The following is a 21065-nucleotide window of genomic DNA, read 5'->3' on the forward strand; positions in this document are numbered from 1 at the left end:
GTAAGGTTTCAATTTTACTTTGAAGGTACACAGAGAAACACATAAACAAATACATATGCACTCAAAACCAAACAATGAACTCAGAAGAAATGTGATTGTATGCATCACCTCTCCAAGAAATTCACTCTCTTCTTCTTGTACTCTTGGCTGATCCCATACAGTAATTTCAAGCATTCGTTCTCTAAAATCTCTACGATGTACATGTGAGTAGAGAAAAGTTTGATTCCACTTTGGCTCTAGACTTTTCTTTACTGTTTTGGTCCTTCTTTTACTTTTATCACTGAAACATAAATATTTTTTATAAATTATTCATAGACATAAATAAGCAAATACCATGTACTCATCATCACGTAACAGCTTTCATTTTCTCTTCAGCAATACCGTCTAAATGAAGAAAGCATTTTCTGCACAGTGGATCACATTCTCACAAAAAAACATAAAGTTTAATTGATACTGACTTGCATGATTCAAGTGTAATTTTTTGTTGTAACCATTGATAAAAAAAAATTGTAAAAAGGAGTTCTTCATAAGCATTCATTAAAAGTTGATTCAATACATGGTAAATTAAAACATAATTTTCTAAACTGGAATATGGTTACCTTCTGTCTGGAAGAAAATACATTTTTACATAGGGGTTTCTGGGGCGTCCATCTACTCTTGGTGGCAAATCTGTTGCCTGTAGAACATTTACTATTAACTGATGTCCCACTTTGTCATACCAGAGTTTAACCTACAGGAATCAAGTTACCAGAAAACATTACTGAAAATGGAGAAGAAACAGAATTTTCAGATTACATCAAAAATAACCACAATGTTGAAGTAACTGTTGTTTTTTTCCCAAAGACAACGAGATACATGGCATTTAAAATCCCTTAATATTCAATTATGTTAGATGGAAAAGATGACGGTATATGTCAAAGACTCTTATATTTATCACAGCTGAATAAAATTATGATGCCTGATTGGTACTTGCATTGTTTACTGTACTCACTGCAAAATCTTGGATCTGTAAGTGCACCTGAACCAGCATGTCTTAGCCCTGCACCTTCAAATCTACATTAAATAGGAAGCTCTGCCTGCATCGAATCTCAAAGCATAGTTGAAATCTATGTACTCAGATTTGTGACCCTTTAAAAAGTTTTTATGGAAACAATAATATAGAGCTACATAATTTCTTAAAAGAATCATAATATTAGGAAAATTTTAAGCCTGCTGTGCACTCATGAATTAATATGAGCAATATAAAAAATAAAAAATAAAGAAAAATAAAAGAATGTAGGAAACAAGGTCTAAGTACTGACAGTATATTTAATAAGCAGGATTCCAATTAGTATTACAAGAAAGTTCCAAGACATACCTAAATTAAAAGGCATTATTGAATAGTGTAATGCTTAACAAATACACAGTCCTTTAAGTGCTCCCATAAAGAAAATAGTGATACTATGCTTGTTATCTGCAGATTACTGAACATGTACAGCAAAGTCACTATTTTCAATGTAGAAGCTACAAAAAGACAAGTCTTGAGGCCCTTTTATGGACTCTTCTCAATGTAAATTCCTGCACTCTTTGGGTGTATTAAGACAAAAATTTCTTTTGTCTGCTCTGATTACAGTGATGGCTTGTTAGTGCACACTGAGGGCGTCAAAAAACTTTTGAAAGCTGTTAATCTTTATCAACACTGAACATTTCTCTTGGCCTCCCAACAGGCCTTGGGAATGTGCAGGGCTGAGGGACCAGCACTTCATAGATTTCCATTAAAAACTTAAGAAAAACAAAATATGCTCACAGAAAGCTGCCCTGGTAGGACCTGAGGTGCATCCCGTAGGGCTCCCGGGCTAGTCGGAGATATAACAGAAATAGAAGGCCTTTCCATCTTCTGAGATTCAAAAGAACTTGAACCTAAAATCACATGAGAAACAAATGAACTTACCATCCAAAATTTGGATAACTTATGAACTGCTGTTTCTTTGAATTGTATAAAGCTGATGCAGAAAAAACAGTGTTTACCCCTACATCCCAGATTAAACCTGTCATTTTTTGATTTATTTGAAATAACCTATAAAAAAGTGTTCCTCATACACCATTGACAAACCATAGCAGGTGTTTTAAATAAAATACTGTTCTCTGACAGAATCACACATGTCCCTTCCCAAGCAAAGTACTCTGATCCTATGATCCTAAGTCTTTGATGAATAAACCACATCTGTTGTATGGATTATACTCCCAGTAGCCTCTGAAACTTTAACAGGAGGACATGCAGGACATGTGTCTGGCATGGAGGATATTTCAGCAACTGCTGGACATCATCAGCTCTCCCCTATTGAAACAGAGCCCCCACTCATGATATGAGTTTTTGACAAGTGAACACACCTTCCCTGTCCTAGGGAAGGTTTCTAGTTGCATCTCAGGAAAGCCTCAGATGGGAAAGGACTGGGAGCCATGGCCCTCAAATACTCTGGCTGAAAACATTCCAAACAGCATAGTTAAAAAGAGCACCAGTCTTTTGAAGTATGCACAAAAAATTGACCTAACCAAGTTTTCTTGTTGAAAAAAAAGAGAAACAAGAACTCTGGACTTACTCTGCATGGTGCAGGAGGTGAATACTGACACCATTTTTTACCTTTGTCAGTCCCCTATACCTGTTTTCTCTCTTATGTTAGGGGAAGTAAATTATTATTTTGGTACTAACAACACAAGATACAGAATGAAAAAATAGAATTCCGCTAACATTTGAAATCTGCACGTTTAATAAAATCCATATTGCTTCAAATTTAACACACAAGACCAAAACTCATTGAATTTTGTCACGCAAAAACCTCTGAGCCAATGCAATTTCAACAGATCATCTCTCAGAAATTTCATAGCTGAAATAATTTTGTTGGGTACAAATCATGCTTAAAGAAAGGAACAAGACGTGTACTCACTAGACTCTAATGGGGGGTGGGAAGTTTCGGGAATCCGTGGAATATCACTAAAATGTGAATACACAGTAATTAGAAACAACAGAGACAACCTTTGGCTGTGACAAATACATGGTTGGGACAGTGTTTTAGAAACATAGATCTGTTTCTGTTCTAACAGGTTACAAGGAAAGAAAGAGGAAATATTTAAAGGCATACTTTCCACTACCATTCATGAAAATCACACTAATACACTACCTTCAAGGTAAGGAACTAGCAGATAAAACAATATGAGCACTACAACATTAACATTGTGGATGGATTATAGGATACTGGAAAAACGAAGGAGGAGAACTTTTAGGAAAAGAAAAATACACAGTACATAGCTATAGTTCCTTTGCCAAAAGGAAGTACGGCTATAGTTCAACTATTTCTTGGAGGAACAAAAATCAAAATAATAAGACAAAGATTAACTCACTAGTAATTTTTATATAAACGTCTCAAAGAGTTCAGAGAATGAAACTGATGAAAATGTCTTACAATAACAAAAAAGGAAAACAAAGAACATTAGCAGTGTTAAACAAACAAGTGAATAATGCATTTCTCCAAAGGATAAAAGAAAATGAAACATTACAATAGGATATGGACATTTTTCAACACATACATATCCAACACATTAACAGATTAAAGCAAGATAAACTGAATTATGTCTACACACATCTATCAGTGTTCTCCCATCAATAAATTTACTCTTCCATCAAAATCTGGCTGATGCTACTTCCTAGCTTTTTCTATTCTCAGCCATCATTGAAAATACATTACAAGAGTAAAAACCATCTAGCATTGCACAAGTCTTAAGAAAGCAGCAGAGCAGGGAAATTGAAAGAAAACTCTCCAAGGAATTACTTCAATGTATTGTCATCCACACAGACTAATCCAAAATTGGAACTGCAATAACATTTCTGAAGAACATTTACAAGGTTTTAAGTCTATAGTCGAGAATTTTAAAGGTATTCAGACAGTCTGCTCAGTGAAACACAGAAATATTTCTGACTTGGAAGTCAGTAAAACCAAGACTTCTAGGGATGTAAAAGTCACTTATGAAAAATAAACAGGCACTTGTATGAGAAAAAGAATGCAGCATTGCCCAATCACTGAGCCTTAAAGTCACTTTTTATGTCCTGCAATTTAAACTTGTGGTGCCTGCGTTTTAAAATAGACTATTTCAGTTTTGCATTAATATCTCAAATCAGCTTAAACCTTACATCACTAAACAAGAATGTGCCTCTCCTTGTCTTGACTTCATGAGCCAAGACTAATGTGATTTCCTCAAACTCCTGGAATTATAGCTGAATTAGTCATTCTTGACATGGCACAGTACTACTGTACAAACATATGAACAGATTAACAACCTGTTGCACAGCGGGGCTGTTGTGCAGTCTTCTTCCTATCAACATTTTTTCTTTTTCAGGTCAGACTTTCCAGGGCATTTCTCATCAGTCTGAAGTATTTACTTACCATAATCAAATAGATTTTTCTGTTTAATACAATGTTAAGTTTGCAATATTTTCTTCTGCTAGAATATGAACACTCTCATCTGCAGTATAGCACTGTTTGTAATAACATCACTTTTTGGGTATCTAAATGAAGGTTCACAAGGAGTGTTTCAACATGGAAAGTGACACCCACAGTGTCAAGTTCTATAGTCCTGTCATGATTTAAAAAAGACACTAAAACTAATTCTGTTTGGATTTGTTTTTCTTGTATTTTCAACAATACAGCAGGGGAAAAAAGGCTAAAGATAAACTTCAAATATTAATTACACATATAGGCACTTATTAACTGATTCATATTTATGCTGAGGCACTGTCACACTATTACAACCAACCCAGAAAAAAATTAATAATAAATCAACATGAGAAACAGATCCACACAGTTTACAGGAGGATTAAATGTTGTCATTTTAATTAGAAAATGAACATTCTAAAAGGAAAATAAAATCTAAAACTTTTCACGTAAGAAAACTAGTCTTAACTAGCCTGCTTTTAATTTTGCACTGCAGAAAAAATTCTGACATGATTAAAAAAAAAGCTCTTTAGAAGAAATAGTAGCTCATGACTTAAAATATTCAAAACTAGAACTAGTCAAGGAAAAACAAAGTGAAAAGTTGCATAACTGCTTATCTAATACAGTAACAAAATTTTACTCCCATTTTGGATCAATATGAACTTGACAAAAGTATTGTGAGACAAACCTCCAATAAAGGACTGCCAACTTAAACTTTGTCTTTCTATCTCTACATTGGAAGACAATGGTACTTTGCGGTCTCATATGATATTAATATCTTATGTCTGATCCTTTCACACCTCAATAACGATATTAATTAAACCAAACTATACCTTAGGTTGAAACTACTCTGTACAGATATATGGTTTCTGAGAATCACTATTTTGCACAGGAACAGCTATAATTTCTCTGAGGGATATAGTCAAGAGGTTGAGCACTGAAAACGAACCAAACTCAAATGTGGTTGTAACCTATACTTTTTAGGTTGCTCTAGCAACAGATGTAACCTATTCTACACCCCAGAGAGTTTCTAAAGAGTTTCTGAGTTCCTCTCCTCAGTGCTCATCCTGCTATTTCCAAAATCACTCCCTCCCATCAGAACCTGTAGATCAATCTGCAGTTTGCACTAGTTACTTGAGCAGCTCTCTGGATTTCAGCACTGCCTGGTTTATGATGGAGGTTCAACCTCCTTGCCAGGACCTAGATCACAATAACCAACCCTGCACAGAGGAACTGAGTCATATCAGAGAAACAACAGTTTTGGCACCATTATCTGTGGAAATCTAAGCACAAATACCTAGCATCTGACAAAGAAAAAAGAGACAAATGAAAAAACATTTGTTTTACCTGCACTATCCCATAGAGCACACAAGAAATGGTGAGTTAGTTACCATGCCAGGCTTCTTCTCCAAAAAGCATACTGCCAGAGGATTCTCTGTGCTGTCCTATGTTAACCACCTCTCACACTGTATGCATATTCATAGGTAACTCTTCCCCTCATATTGAGACGGCCAACCCATTAATTCTACTTTTTATAGTTTTCTTACCTACCTTGTGTCACAGTCATTAGAATTAATGTCAATTAGTTTCTATGGAGTTTCCACGGTACTATTGCAGTTATACTGTTTATTGTTATGCCTTAGCTGCTAATAGTGCTATGTGATTCACATTTTTCTCTAATAAACATCCTACAATTATCCATTACTTAAAATTACATTTGCTGGCAGACACAGAAATCCAAATTTACAAGACTGAACAAATTGTTTAGATGGCAATTTTGTAACTGGCAGTCTAATTTGTGGCCAGTCTAATTTGTGGACTTACAGTCCTTCCATTATTCATTTAAGGCAAACTGTGTCATATTGGGGCTTTTTAGACCTAATATGCTAAGAATTTTTAAATCAAGACCATTAAAAGTGCTGGTACATTATTTGCATTATTAATACTGAGAGATGAAAACACTTAAATTATGTAGATGAAATACCATTTTCAGGCCTTTCGGGAACTTATTCCCTCACAGGAATTTTAGCTGTAATGGATTATCACTTAATGCTGTATCAAGCAACTTCAATTTTGCTTAGTCAGCACCTAAAAGTGCCCACCAAACTTTGACATACTAGATGTGTTGGATGGGCTGAAATAAAATTCCCTGTCATGAATCTGAAACCATCATACAGTTTGGAAAACAAGACAAAGTGGAGCTAGGGACAAAATCAGCGATCTGTTAATGCAGGCAAACCATTTTCCATTATGCAACACAATTTACATAGATCATAATTATTAAGGAAAAAAAATAAGGAAAAAAGAAAATTCTGTGCAGCATGCTTTTTGTTTTGATAACTATTATGAGGATTTTCTCTGTTGTACAATGTCTGAAATTTTTGGTTATTTTCAGATGACAGAAGGGTAAATCCAATCTGCCACAAAACAACTGGACTTTGACTCATTACTGCAGGATAGAAGGGATCAGTCTTTAAAGTTCTGTGCTCTAGGGATATTTATTTGTTCTCATAAAAACCCCACAAAACGACTGTCAAGGAAAACAAAAAAAAAAAAATTAAAATCATGAGAGACATAACGCTACAAGAAAAATGTTCTGATATGCAAAAATCTCCATGCCAAGACTCCTTTTATCTCAAAATAAAAGCAAAATCTGATGTGCTCTATTTTTGGCTATGTATTGAAAAAATATGCTTGGGTCATCCAAAGAAAAACTTTACATTTTATTGGTACTATTTGTGGATGCACTATACTAGTGGAAAATCCACTGTTCAGATTCAGGAACACTTGATTTTGAACAAACTTCCAAAAAAGGGTGGCATTTTTTAGCTTTTATTCAGGAATGTGGCAATGGAATGCAGCCATCTTGTACTTAATTTTTCCAAACTAATAGATTTATCAAATTTGTAAACTAAAATATATTTGGTTTAATACTGAAGTTATCTTAGAAGTTTAAGGGCACACAACATTTCCAATATTGACAGCAATAAATATATCTAAATTCCACTGTTTAACATGCTAATCTAGCACTTTCCTTTTACATCAGTTGTACAGTTGTGCAAATCCATTCCCATGTTTTCTTCAACTGAGATGCGGAATTCAAGTCATGTCCAGTATCAACATATTTCTTTTTTGCTGATTTATATATAAAATTCAGACTTCCAAAAATCTCCTTAAGGCATGTTGTTTTTTTATAACAAAGATGCACAACTGAACTTTCAATTTTCTTTCAAGAATATCTCTTAATTTATCTGACTTAAAAAATGCAAAATAAAGCTTCTACTCCTCCATAGTCTTCAGCTGGATGGTAATTTTAGCATTTAACAGCCACTATTATTGCATCAGACTTTCATTTTCCATTAGAAGGTCAAAATGACAAGTGGAATTATCTATTATTGTCAATTTTATTTTAGTACTTTTAACAGAGATTGCCATTAAAAAAGCAAAAATTATTTGCAAAGTATAGCTACACTCACAAAGCACAGACAAAATCAATAATCAAAATGTAAAAAGAATATTTTAGTCAGAAAGAAAATGAATAGTTTTTTGTTTCTAAAACTGGAAAAGTATCATATTTCAGACAAGCAAAAATTATAATTAAGATGAAAATAGAAAATTACAATAACTTCTTATTGTAAATCATGTGACTCTGTTTCACAAGGTAAATGTGAATTTCCAATAAATGATTCATTTTCAATTTTTTAAGATTTAGCTCTAAACATTTCTGATATCACTAAAACTACTATCACTAATGCAGGGCCAATCCCCTTAATTTTATCAATTTGAACAGATTTTATTTTCCTTCTAAGGCTTATTTGGGAAATTGAGAATATAAGAATTGTCACAAAACTCCGAACCTGGGTTCATAATAAAAAAAAAATAGAGATTATAAACATAACACAATAATGCTAATTTTTGATTGAAGCTTTTTCTTCCATGTTTCACTTTGGTAACAATCATTTAAGGGTAAATACAGTCTTTTCAATTACGAGTTTCGTGTTTCCTTTTTTTAGCTCCTGAAAGAAGGGCTGTTTAAAATCCTGCTAATATTGGCTTATTAGAATCCTGCAATGCTTCCCTCCATTCATGAAGACCTTTATAAGTTATTTTGATCTAGAAGGCTGAAAACCAGGAGTCTGTCATACACAGGTGTACCTAATCCACCAATTTTCCTTTGCCACTTGGCAAAAGCATTAAGAGCACTTTGACCACACAGAAAACAACATTTGTACTTATATGTCACTGCAAAGGCAAAAGACTATAAATGGTAGCGAAGAAAACAGACTATACAGACTGTCAATAACAGAAAGAGAATTGTATCCCATTATTAAGCAATTAAAAAATCAACTCACAAAAATCCCTTTAAGATTTCTATTAACAGAAGTAATAACTATGCTTAAGAAACAAGTCTTTAGCCTTACCCAATCGGCCTGGAAACAATGATTTCAACTTGAGGTTCTGATTTTGATTCTAAAATAATGTTGTAAACTTCTTCATTTGTAGCTCCAGGCAAGGGTTTACCATTCCATTCTAGAACTTCATCCCCTTGAATTTAAAGAGAAGTTTATCTCACTTGGATATTCTTTTACAGAGAATGAAATTTATATTTTCAAGTAACATAAAACTCATTTAAAATCATGAAAGAGCTGTACTGAAATCTTCAGACACTTTCCTGTCAAGGTGCTTTTCAGCTGGTTGGCTCTCAGTGCTTGCTCTTGCACAAGGGTGTTCTTTTCCTCATGCAAGACTTCATGTTTGCAATTATTAAAATTTATAAAGTTTGTACAATTACTCAAAGTCTTATCAGCTACCCATATTTTGGATGTTTTTTATAAGGACAAAAGTGGTTTTTGCTAACTGCAAGGACTCATCCATGCCTTTTTTTGTGTGCTCTAGTCCCATGCAATAGGATTAACAGACTTTCACTCACTGGAAACAGGCAAAATAATTTATTTTTCTGGGAAATAATTTTGGCTCTAAAACCACGTTTAGAAATTGAAAAAAGCTTTCATTAAAAAAAAAAAAAAAAAAAAAAAAAAAAAAAAAAAAAAAACAAAAAAAACCACCCTAGACCTGAAACAGAAAATTAGGATTTCAGCCCAAATGGTTTAAGGTTAGTGGAGATAAATTTATTTTCCGTAATTATAATCTGCATTTAAAATCTAGAAACAACTATAATAGCTGTGGCTATCAACCCCATGTATACGGATTTGGTAAGAAAGAAAAAATAAAAAATGAAAAAAAAAGTAGAATATTGTTAGAAACTCATCATCCTTTCTAGTTCTTTATTACTATCTGCTTCACACAATTATGCTAAAGCCACACACATTGGCATTGGAGCTTCTGGGTTCTTAAGGCACTACACAGGTGCTTTGGTTTGCTAAGAAAACACTTGGAAAGTAATTGCTTAGAGATATAGTAAAAATAAAACCATTATAAAGTGACTTTGAAAACCAAACGCTGCACATAATTCTCACTTCATTTGGAAGCTTGGAAAGTGCCATTAGCACGGCCATTTATTTGTAAGGGCGGTATATACATCTAATAGAAATGAAATATTTTAGGACCATTTTTTTGGCTTGTTTTCCATTTTCATTTGTAACAGTTAACACTGAAAGGAACACTAATAAAATCCACTGTGTATGCAGTGTGTCATCCTTCAGTGATTTTTTTTTTGCCATAATCATCTTTAAAAAAAATGTTTGCATTGCTTCTGTGGAGTTTAATGTGTGGCTCCTGAGATAGCAAACAAAAATTTACTAGTGTCACTCAGTCCTGTTACCAGCATTCCTCAGGAGTGTCCTTTGCTTGGCTCATACATCCAAGCAATTAGTGTTCATAATAAATAAGAAATGTAGGCAACCATGGCATTTCATAATAAGATTGCAGTATTGTTCTGTATTTAAAAAATATTACCACAACATATGACAAATGTTAGTGTAAATTAAAGGTCGCATTCAATAGGACATTACTAAAAGACAGTATATTTTATATGCAACTGATTGATTTACCTGCTCTGAGATGCCCCACCACATCAGCCAAGCTACCTTTCTTCACTTTGGTAATGAAGGCACCGAGTCGTCCTAATTCTGTCATTTTTCCTCCAACAACCTAGTTAATCACAAATTTGTGAGTCTCCAAGCCACACACCAGATGTCACATAAAGCACAAATATACAGACTAATCAGTTTTCACATTATTTTTAAAATTACACCTGAAATGTTCATGGGAAAACCTATTGTCAAGTTGGGTTTTAGAGGGGCTTAAAGACAAAAAGAAGTAAAGCTGAAACAGAATGAATAAAACTGATATTCTTTTGATTGTGTTTGACTAATCAATCTTATGCAGTTTGCTAACTACCTACGTTTGTTGCAGAAAGAACATTTCTTAATAAAGAACCAGGCAAATGCACTTTTTACAAATAACTGTCTGTCATGTACTCAAATTTAAATTTCAAGTGCGCATCGTTTAAAGTGTGTGAAATCCCAAATTGCAGTTGGTACATCAATTGAAAACTTAGCAAATACACTACTATTAAATATGGGCAATTAGTTCCCAAGAATGTTGATACTGCTAAAACATAGGCACTCTCATCCAAGAACATTACAGGACAAAACAGCAACTTCTGGCTTTTGTTGAACAGAAGAGAAACTGAAACTGAAGAAGTCTGTTTCTAAAGATGACTACAGGATACAAAGATCAGGAATATCAGAATAAAACCAAGTGCCTTCAAGAGGCCAGATTTTTGATAAAATACAAAGAAAATGCAGTCTTGTTGACTTGCTATCTCTTTAACTATCTTACTCTCTCCAGTCAGGTGTGGGGTTAGGGTTGTTTTTTTGGTGGTGGTGGTTTTTTTGGGTTTTTTTGGTTTGTTGTTTTTGGGGGTTTTTTTTGGTCAGGAATATCCCAGAAGAGTTTTATAATAATATGAAACAGTAGAATGAAGGCTCATTAGGTATTAGTTCCCCATGTTGGAATCACAATAACTAGCAGGAGCTTTATTACCAAAAAAAGATCCAGAAGCCTATCTGCCAACAATATTGTCACATGATAGTGTGTAAAATTTATCAGTGATGGCCTTAGTTCATCTTACATACAACTGAAACTTGAAAAATCAAGGAGAAACTCTACAACGCTACAATCTCTATTTCCTACTAGAGCCAACCTTTTTTTTCTCACATATTCAAATAGAATTGTTTGCTGGCAGCAAATACCAGCTTTGTGCTATAGACTACTAAACGTTTAGTAGAGTGAAGCTGTTTTCATCTTTTGTATTATCATGCCACACTATCTCACATCAAGATGGGAATATTTCAGATTTTTTTCTGTTGTTCTCAGTGGAGAGGGAAGGACACCCAAATTAAATTCTATCAGTCATCTTTGTTGCCCCATAGATTTAAAAATATACATGGAGAGAGAAATGCTTGAATTGGTACACTGTATTTCCCACTAGTTTCAGAAACAGCACTCTCTTTTAAGTGTTCTGGCAATTTAGACACATGAACCTAAAAGGCTGCTAAACATGTAAATTAGGGATTTAAATCAATTGGACAGTGTTGCCAAAATCTCAATTTTGGGGTGCTAGATTAACTGGAATTACATTTAATATAACCTCTACTATGATTTAAGAGGATTGTTTGCAATTTTTTGTGAAAATATTTGGTTTGTTTCTACAAAATTTCTGTTTTCAATTGGCTGTGTGGCTTTTCAACACTGACCTCGTAAGCATTTGCATCCAGATGACATTTATGTATGTGGATTATAAAATGAGTTACTTGACTAAATTGCAAACAGCAGAGCTAGAAAAGGCAGGACTCCATAAGTGCATTGCCATGTGCAGTATATATCTTACAGACAGGAAGCTGAATAAACATATCCTTTTAAATCAAAACAGTTCAGCCCCTTTGTCATGGATGACTGAAAAACGTATAGAAGGAGTAAACATATTTATAGTCATAATTTACCTGTATAACTTTCAAAATTTAGTAAAAGAGAGGAATACATTTTTTGTCAAAAGACCACACGATTGGAGAGTCCTCTGATTTAATGTGTTACACCTTTATGTCTAAGGTCAGTGGAACTTCCTTTCATTTAGCACATAAATCATGCAATACTTACTTTTAGCCCCAGTAATGCACCTGATTCTTTAGGCATGGTTGTTCTCTTGTTAAGAATAACACGCCCAATTAAGCGATCTCCCTCTTTGGAAGGCTGCCACGTTACGGGATGCTGTCAAAAAACAAGTAATGGAATTAAAGAAGGGTGACCATCCTCCAATATTTAGATGCACATGTATAAACCAATAAAATTACTGTATCATCATGTCACAGTAGACACAAAAATCCTTCAAATGTGTTACATATTTGCACCTCAGTTTTCTTTAATTATTTCTGTTGGACCCCAGCTACACTAAACATTGATGCCTCTTGTAAGAAAATCTCAGCATTAAGTCTACAGATAGAATTATAATCCATCTCAAACTTCAATACAATTAAACATTTCAAAGATACCTTAGGTAATCAAATTAAGTATTTACTTTTAATTGACATGACTGAAAAGTGCATTCAGAAATTCTGTTCTTTAGAATAATACATGTTATGCAGGTCTACCATATCAAGGTTTATTATATAATAAAATCAAAATGATACTTTCCAACTCCAAGTCTTTAAAAAAATCACTAATCTTTCCCCAACTGCTTTTTTTTGTGGTTCATAAATTAAGTGCCATGTCTATAAAGGAAATAAAGTCCAGTTAAAATTCAGGCAATTTTACAAATATTCATTTTGATAAAACTTTCTTTCTGATTTCCATTTCCTTGGTAGTCTAAAACAAATTTTCATACGATTTGTGTAGAATGTTTTTTTACAGTCAAATATCTTTACTGAACCAAAATAATTAGCAAACATTTAAACTCATACTTATGAACCCCTATTTTTCTATTTCTTACCGAACTAATAGGGGACGTCTCCCTGCTGTGCCACGTGGCAGGATCCAGCCAGTAATAATCCAAGTCACCTGGAAGAATATGAATAAAAAGAAATGTGTAATCTCTCAAACAGAGAAAGATGTATGAATGATTACTTCTGCATGCACGAATTTTAAAGTGCAATCATTTGATGAAGCAAATGCAAAACCTTTACTATGATTCAAATCAATATCTCAATTTGAAAACAATATAGTGCATTAATATAAAATAACATATTTATTTGAACCTCTGCTTTTTCATGAATTGCACCTTAGAATTGGTTGTGCACACTATTTTACCTTTGCTCAGTCCAAGAATGGACCCCAAAGCATCACATTCACAGCCCTCCTCCTCCCCACCATCTCCATAATAAACACACAGGACTACAGCTAATGATGACACGAGAGGGAATACTCCACAAAATAGGCACTTAGCTATGGTTAAGGACAGAACAGTCAACCATGCTCTAGAATCTGCAAAGATCAATGCTGTAACAACAGGTACCTTACAGAGGGACAGGAGCTGGTACAGAGTATCAGAGAGAACAGCCACACAAATACAGCAAATAGTACCAACAGCAGGTACAAGGCTGCATCTTTTCTTTCACTTGGGGCAAACTTAAATGCTGTGTACAGCAAGAAAAAGACCATGAATGACAGTAGTGTGGAAGCCATCAGCCTATCATGACAAGGAGGGCACTTCTGGCAATATATCTTCAATATCTTACTTAATAAAACAGATCTCTGTAACACTTGTTAGATGCCTGTGTTCTAGTAAAAGTAGTGATCTAATAGAAGCCCAAACAAAACATGCAAGGGAGAAGAAGACACCTTTACATGCAGAGATTTTTTTTGTTCTTTCTCTACAAAATACTTAGATGCCGATTATGAAATACAAGTGGTAACATTCTCTATAACTCACAAAATCTTTAATAGCATACAATCTACATGATCAGATGCCCAAGTTTATTTTTAAACAGCATATTACTATCATATGCATAACCACATGAGACTGTTTGTGGTTTCATTAGCTACTGCAGTTCTGCAGGTTTGGAAAACACATTAAATCACATTAAAAATCTTTCAGTTTTATTTTTAGGATCCTTCCTTGTGCCTTTATAAACTTCAAAATTGCAACAAGAACAACAGCAAACCCACAAACTACACTGACACCTGCAGTGCTGGCAGTAAACTCAAATCTATGGTACAGAGCTCCCTGAATTTCAGTAATGGACTCAACAGTAGCACCAAAAATGAACTACCTCCTGTGTGGGCTGGCCTGCCACAGGCCAAACAGAACACACTTTGTCTACTTGTTTCAGAGTTATTTGCTCAGCAATAGAGAAATGTTCAGAAGGGAATAAATATCAGCTCCAGCATGCAGATGAATGTATCCAAGTCAAAAACATTTCTGCTCATCCCATTGTTCCCTACTTTCTTTTCCTGTCTTCCTTCCTATATTCAGCTTCTTGCTCCTAGTTTCCTTGCTGGCCTTCCTCCTGGTTACTGCAGATCCATGACCATTTAATTCATACACCTAGCATTCTTGTCCACCAAATCCCTGCTGTAGCAAGATTCTCTCATACATCTTCTGTCCTGTCTAACCTGCTGATTTACCTATTCTCACCACCCACTTACCCTTTGCAACCTTTTCTTCCCTGTCCCTTTTTTTTCTGTCATCCGTCTGCTTCTGCTTCTGGCTTTGGTATCCTTTCTTAAGGTTCTGTATTTTTAACCCCTCTTTAACATCAAATCCTATGATGCTAAGCCACATTCCTGCACCCTCCTTGCCACATCTAAACCTTTAGATGTCTGTCCCTTTCCCCCCTTCTGTCTGTCCCATGCTTTGCTAAATTCCAAGCCATCAGCTACATCCAATCCTGTCAAAAGCTGAGAGCAGGAACTGCACTGCAAAAGCAGCTCTGCTGAGCTGGAACATGAATGATATGCTCAGAAGCAGTAAAGGTAGCTATTGAATCAAACAGCTTGACTGAAAGACACTGAAAGTGGTAAGTCTGTCATTTGGTGAATACTTTAAAGCTTGAATTGGGGAGAGAAAAATACACATTCTTTAAAAATGACTTAATTTTAAAATTTCCATTAAAACGCAATCTGATACAGACCACTGGAACAAAAATGTCTGGGGGGGAATTTACAACTATAAAAAAGATCATACAGTGGAAAATGCCAGTTAATCTATTCATAAACACTCGTCAAATAGAACATAAAAGTTAAGCCACAAATGAGAAAACTCCCCAAATGGGCATTAAAAATATTTTATGCTAGCAACACTGATATTAGGGACATCTGCAGTTCAGTATTCTGTTATATCTTTGAAAATAACTTGTCCTTGGTCATCCTATGCCATTGCTGCTTCTTTGCCTAATGCCTATTTATGCCATTCTTGCACCGCCATACTCCAGAACTCACTCTTTGTTTAATTGCACAAAATAACTTCACTGCAGCAGCATTATGAAGATCTGGGAATAGGTAAATAAGACGCAAAAACTTACTAAGAACATAGCTTCAGAATTTCAGGTTTTCTCCAGAAAACACCCACCAAAACTGAAAACAAAAATCCCTATACATAGAGACACTCTCCATTGATAAAAGTCATTAAAAATAACTAGCAAAATAAGAAAAATTTAAGGGGTTTTAGAGAGGAAAAAACTACTTTCATAAGGAGCAAATAATAGCTTTATAGGCTTAAACTGGTTTTAAATACCTTTTAAACCATTCTTTAAAAACATGAACAACCTTAAAATAATAAGCCCCCATGAAAATACACATATACTGTATCATTATTTTTTGTACATTACTGATGTATTTCTAAAACTTATTATTAAAAGCGCATTTGTAGTTTTAATGTTTGATTTCCTTAAGACCAACTGAGTAAAACAGAGTATATATTTGTAAAACCTTATTTCCTAAGGGAATAATTGAGAAGTTGTATCCTAACAGCAAGGAAATGTTTTTCCTATTAACATGCCGCCGCTCAATTACTTTACTCTTGAATGCACATAGATACAATAATAACTTACAAGACACGAATGTGTTGAGCTTTTTCCATAAGTCTTTTGCAGCCTTCCATCAAAATTCAAGACAGGGAGTAAGGCTCTTAATAAATTCTCATTGTTTTTATATCCACAATATGTGTGCTTTCTAAATAAAGGGAAAGCTAACTCATTCCACCAAAAATCCATTTTCTTGAAAATACTGTCTGCAGCAGCACTATATATACCAAAAGCTAATGTTGGGGTACTGTGATTTTAAGTAAGATCCTCAAAAGCTGAGAAATTCTGGAAAAAACAGCCTTGTCCCTCTCACAAAGCCAAAACAAGGACAAAATATGAGAGGGTCTGCTATTGTGTATGAACAGTCATGTTGATTTCCAAAGAGTCTTGAATTCTGGGGATAAAATACCCCAAGATATTTTCCCAAATCCATCCAGACCATATTCAGAGACTACTGATATTCAGGCAAAGAATGTGCTTCAGCGATTTTCTCAAATCCATATGCACTGGATTTGCAGTAGTTACTTAAGACAAGAAGCAGACTCTAATGGTAAGAGTCAGTCAGCCCATGTTAGGCACTTCACTGACCATTAGCACATGTAGCTGCTAATTAATACAGCAGTTCTATCAGATGACTAAGAAACTTAAATATTTTTCCAAGGCTACATCTAAAAGAACTCTGCAAACTGAATAGTCAGACTGCTTCTCTCTAATTAACCCACAGAATCACAGAATGGCTTGGATTGGAAAAGGCCTTAAAGATCATTTAGTTCCAACCACATCTTCCACTGGACCAGGTTTCTCCTAGCCCCATCCAGCCTGGCTTTGAACATGGCCAGGGATGGGGCATCTCCAACCTTTCTGGGCAACTGTTCCAGCACCTCACCACATTCATTGTCAAGATCTTATCTAAATACACTCTTTTTTGAAGCCATTCTCCTGTGTCCCTATTGCTATAATCACTTGTAAAAATTCCATCTGCCAGTTTTTTTGTACTCCTCTTTGAGGTACTAAAGAGCTACTAGAAGGTCTTGCCAGAGCCTCCTCTTCTTCAGGATGACCAACCTCAACTCTCTCAGCCTGCCTTCACAGGAGAAATGCTTCCATCTTCTGACCATCTTCATAGCCTTCTCTGGACTCACTCCAGCAGGTCCATGTCCTTCATATGTTGGGAGTCCAGACCTGGATGTGGCACTCCATGTGATATCTCACCACAGTGGAGAAGAGGGACAGATTCACCTTCCTCAACCTGCTGGCCACACTGCTTTTGAGATAGCCCTGGATGGATTTGGTTTTCTGGGCTACAAGCTAGCATGCTGAGCTTTTCATCCACCAATACCTCCCAAGTCCTTCTCCTCAGGGCTGCTCTCAATCCATTCTCTACCCAGCCTGTACTTGGGGTCCGTTGATCAAATCCACATCTCTCCAGTTTAGAGGGAAAGATGCCGTATATGGGACAGTGTCAAATTCCTTGCACAAGTACGGGTACTGATGTTACTCTTCCTTCATGCTGTAACCTCTTTGTAGAAGGCAACTAAATTGGTCATGCATTATTTGCCTTTAGTGAAGCCCTGTTGGCTGTCACCAATCACCTCCTTATTTTCCAGTTTCCTTAGCACAGTTTCCAGAATGATGTGCTCCATGATCTTCCTGGGCACAAAGGTCAAACTGACTGGCCTGTAGTTCCCAACGTCTCCCTTTTTCTCTCTTTAAAAATGGGTTATGTTTCCACTTCCCCAGGCAGTAGGAGCCTCACCAGACTGCCACAACTTCAGAAATACGATGGATAGTGGCTTAACCACTTCATTTACCACTTTCTTCAGGACTGGCAGACACATTTCATCAGGCCAAATGGACTTGTTCACCTCCATGCTCCTTAGATGGTCTCAAACCTCATCTGCTACAGTGGGCACTTTCTTGATCTCCCAGTTCCTGTCATTGCTTGTGGCAGCCTGGGCAGTGTAGCTGGAGCACTTCTCAGTGAAGACTGAGGGGAAAAAGTAATTCAGTACCTCAGCCTTCTCCATATCCAAGGTAATCAGGCCTCCTCTTTCCATCTGGAGAGAGCACACATTTTCTCTAGTCTTCCTTTTATTACTGATACACCTATAGCCACTTTCCTTGTTGACCTTGATGTCCCCAGCCAGATTTATTTCTATCAGGGCTTTAGCTTTCCTAAACTGATCCCTGGCTGTTTGGACAAACAGTCTGCTGAGCTGCTGTCACAGACGTGGTACATCTTATTGTTAAGCAGGAAAGTACTTCTACACCCAGGAAAAAACATTCTATCATTTTATTTAAAAAAAAAAAAATCACTGTATAAACATCATATGCTTAAATCATTCTAGTTCAAGCTGCTAACTTACCACAGAAAGACAATATGGGAGTACCCTGGCTTAGCAAACAGCCCTTGCATTCATGTGGCAAGCAGAGAATTCCAAAGTTACCTATTGCCTATTCACACAGAAAGTTTTACAAAAATGTTCATTATCTCTTAGTCTCAAACCAACCCACTTCAGATGTCTACAGTTAAGAATTTAAATCCTTGCAGGATAAGATCTGTATTTTACCATCTACGAAGCTCCAGGACAGGCTGGCTCATGCAGTTTGTGGGAAGAATGCATCACAATGCTTTGAAATTCAGGTTTTCTTTTGAAAACATAATTTGAAAATACATAATTTAGTTTCCTGCTGGCAAATACCCTAAGCACTGAATATTAACGTACTCTAAGACTCCAAAGTTAAAATAAAGACTAGTATACCTTAGAAGATCGCTTAGAATTGTCACTTAGAAGTGACTATATATATATATATATATATATATATATATATATATAAAAAATATATATTTCAGATACAAATGTGGCACATAGCTCCAAAAATAGAACTAGCCTCTTAAATTGCTCCCTCAATTCAGTATTTATTCAGGTATTTCCATTTAATGATGAGATATAAAATTACTTTTCTATATCTTAATTAAATTTCTGAGTAACAAAAAACCTTTGGAAAAGGTTCTACACAGCTTTATCAAGCACTATGCTTTCTGATATAGATAACTGACAACCTGGGCTTATTCAATACAAACTGGAAATAAATGGTTTTTCCTTACTTTTGTGTTTAGAAGATAAGGACATTTCATACTCTTTCTCATAAAAAATGAACACCTTTTTTAAAATTTGAAACAAACCCCTTAGTTTAAAAATCTTTTTTTAAGTGGCAGTTACATTGTGAACAAAGTGATGCTAATAGATATTTGCAAACAAGAAATACAGAAATAATTAGACAAGGAAGTAGTGAACTTGATAAATATTACCTAGATAGCTAAGGGCACTAATATTAAACTAAAATCTAGTGAAAATGAAAATCCATTTGACTTCTCCCATAGTTACCATGGCAAAGTTGTTGCTTTACAAGAGCTTGCCAATTCATAATTATTTTTTAATTTGTAAAGGAATGATTTGTCAGTTGCTGATTATGAAAAAGTCTTTCAATGTATTCTTTTTTTTTTTTTTTTTTTTTTTTTAATCTGGGCTTAAGGACCATTTTCTGTGGTCTGTTTAAAATACAGTATGAGTTTCTTATCCACATATTTTTATACCACAGACTGTGATTTTCTTTTAACTAGATTAAACATACACTTTTTTATAACAAAGTGTTTCACTTGTGTTCATTGATGAATGAAGGTTGCTCAAAAGACAGACTTGCAGAAGACCTTCCAACACAAAAACAGCTGGGCCCAGTTGAATGCTTCACAAAATGGACTTCCTACCTGAATTATTTCAGTGTTGCTTTAAGGCTTTATAAATTCCTGAAAGAAAGAGTCTCCAATCTTGCCAATGGAAGCTTAAAGCCAAAATTCACAACCTATACAGTCAACAAACCGAGGATTTTAGAATGTTTCTAAAATTTTTAGCATGGACACAAGTGACATAACAAGGAAGCTGTTCTAAGTTTCATGAATCTCTAAGGGCTTTTCACATTACTTCCCTGAGCCAAGATTCTTTAGTAACTTCACTCAAACACCCAGAGTCTTCACTAGTTCATCAACCTCTTTCTAGCTAGATTCTTATTTTTGTCTCAGAGATCATCTAAACTGCTATTCTGAGGATGTGGAAGTCTTATTGCAGGCATGTGAGCCCAAGAATATGTATGATTCACAGAGGGATGGCCCTCAAAAGCATATTCTGTAGGGTCATGACAAAGTGTGACAAACTCAGAGATATAAAATATTAAGCAAGATGCATGAACTTGCATTAATCTGAAAGCTACTTTACAAGGTTCATTAAAAATATTTTCTTGAGGATACCAGAAAAATGGTTAGCATCAGGAACTTAAAATCAACAGGCAAACATTTTGATACTGTGGCATTTAAGGAAAAATTTTGCTGTCTAATGGTTGTCTCTGATTTTGCTGACTGGGATTGCTCTCTTGAGCAGAATCTAATTTTGTAGATGGATGGAAGGAGATGTCCTTCTGGAAATTTAGAGCTTCTCTCAATAAATTTATTATTTCTATTTAATTCCAATTCAATATTGACACTAACTTGTGTCAACAGTTTCACTGAGTTCCTGTTTCATATCATTAACACTTTCAGTTTTGATATGATTTCTTGATAATA

At 35.1% G+C, this 21065-nt stretch overlaps 1 protein-coding gene across 12 annotated transcripts in view; it reads right to left on the bottom strand.

The window, feature by feature from the left end:
- The window catches only part of RIMS1 (regulating synaptic membrane exocytosis 1), a 302331-nt gene that overhangs the window by 110612 nt on the left and 170654 nt on the right, over nt 1-21065 (bottom strand). For all 12 annotated transcript variants that reach the window (XM_066179696.1, XM_066179691.1, XM_066179694.1 and 9 more), the window contains exons 7-14: nt 13417-13484; nt 12588-12698; nt 10478-10577; nt 8888-9011; nt 2925-2971; nt 1787-1899; nt 600-730; nt 109-280 (exon numbers count right to left, since the gene is read on the bottom strand). In XM_066179696.1, the coding sequence (XP_066035793.1) occupies nt 109-280; nt 600-730; nt 1787-1899; nt 2925-2971; nt 8888-9011; nt 10478-10577; nt 12588-12698; nt 13417-13484 (866 nt within the window). The remainder of the gene's footprint in view (nt 1-108; nt 281-599; nt 731-1786; nt 1900-2924; nt 2972-8887; nt 9012-10477; nt 10578-12587; nt 12699-13416; nt 13485-21065) is intronic.

The sequence above is a fragment of the Chamaea fasciata genome, unplaced genomic scaffold (genome assembly GCF_029207755.1).
Source record: "Chamaea fasciata isolate MVZ Bird 193981 ecotype frontalis unplaced genomic scaffold, bChaFas1.0.hap1 SCAF_3, whole genome shotgun sequence".
NCBI lineage: Eukaryota > Metazoa > Chordata > Aves > Passeriformes > Sylviidae > Chamaea > Chamaea fasciata.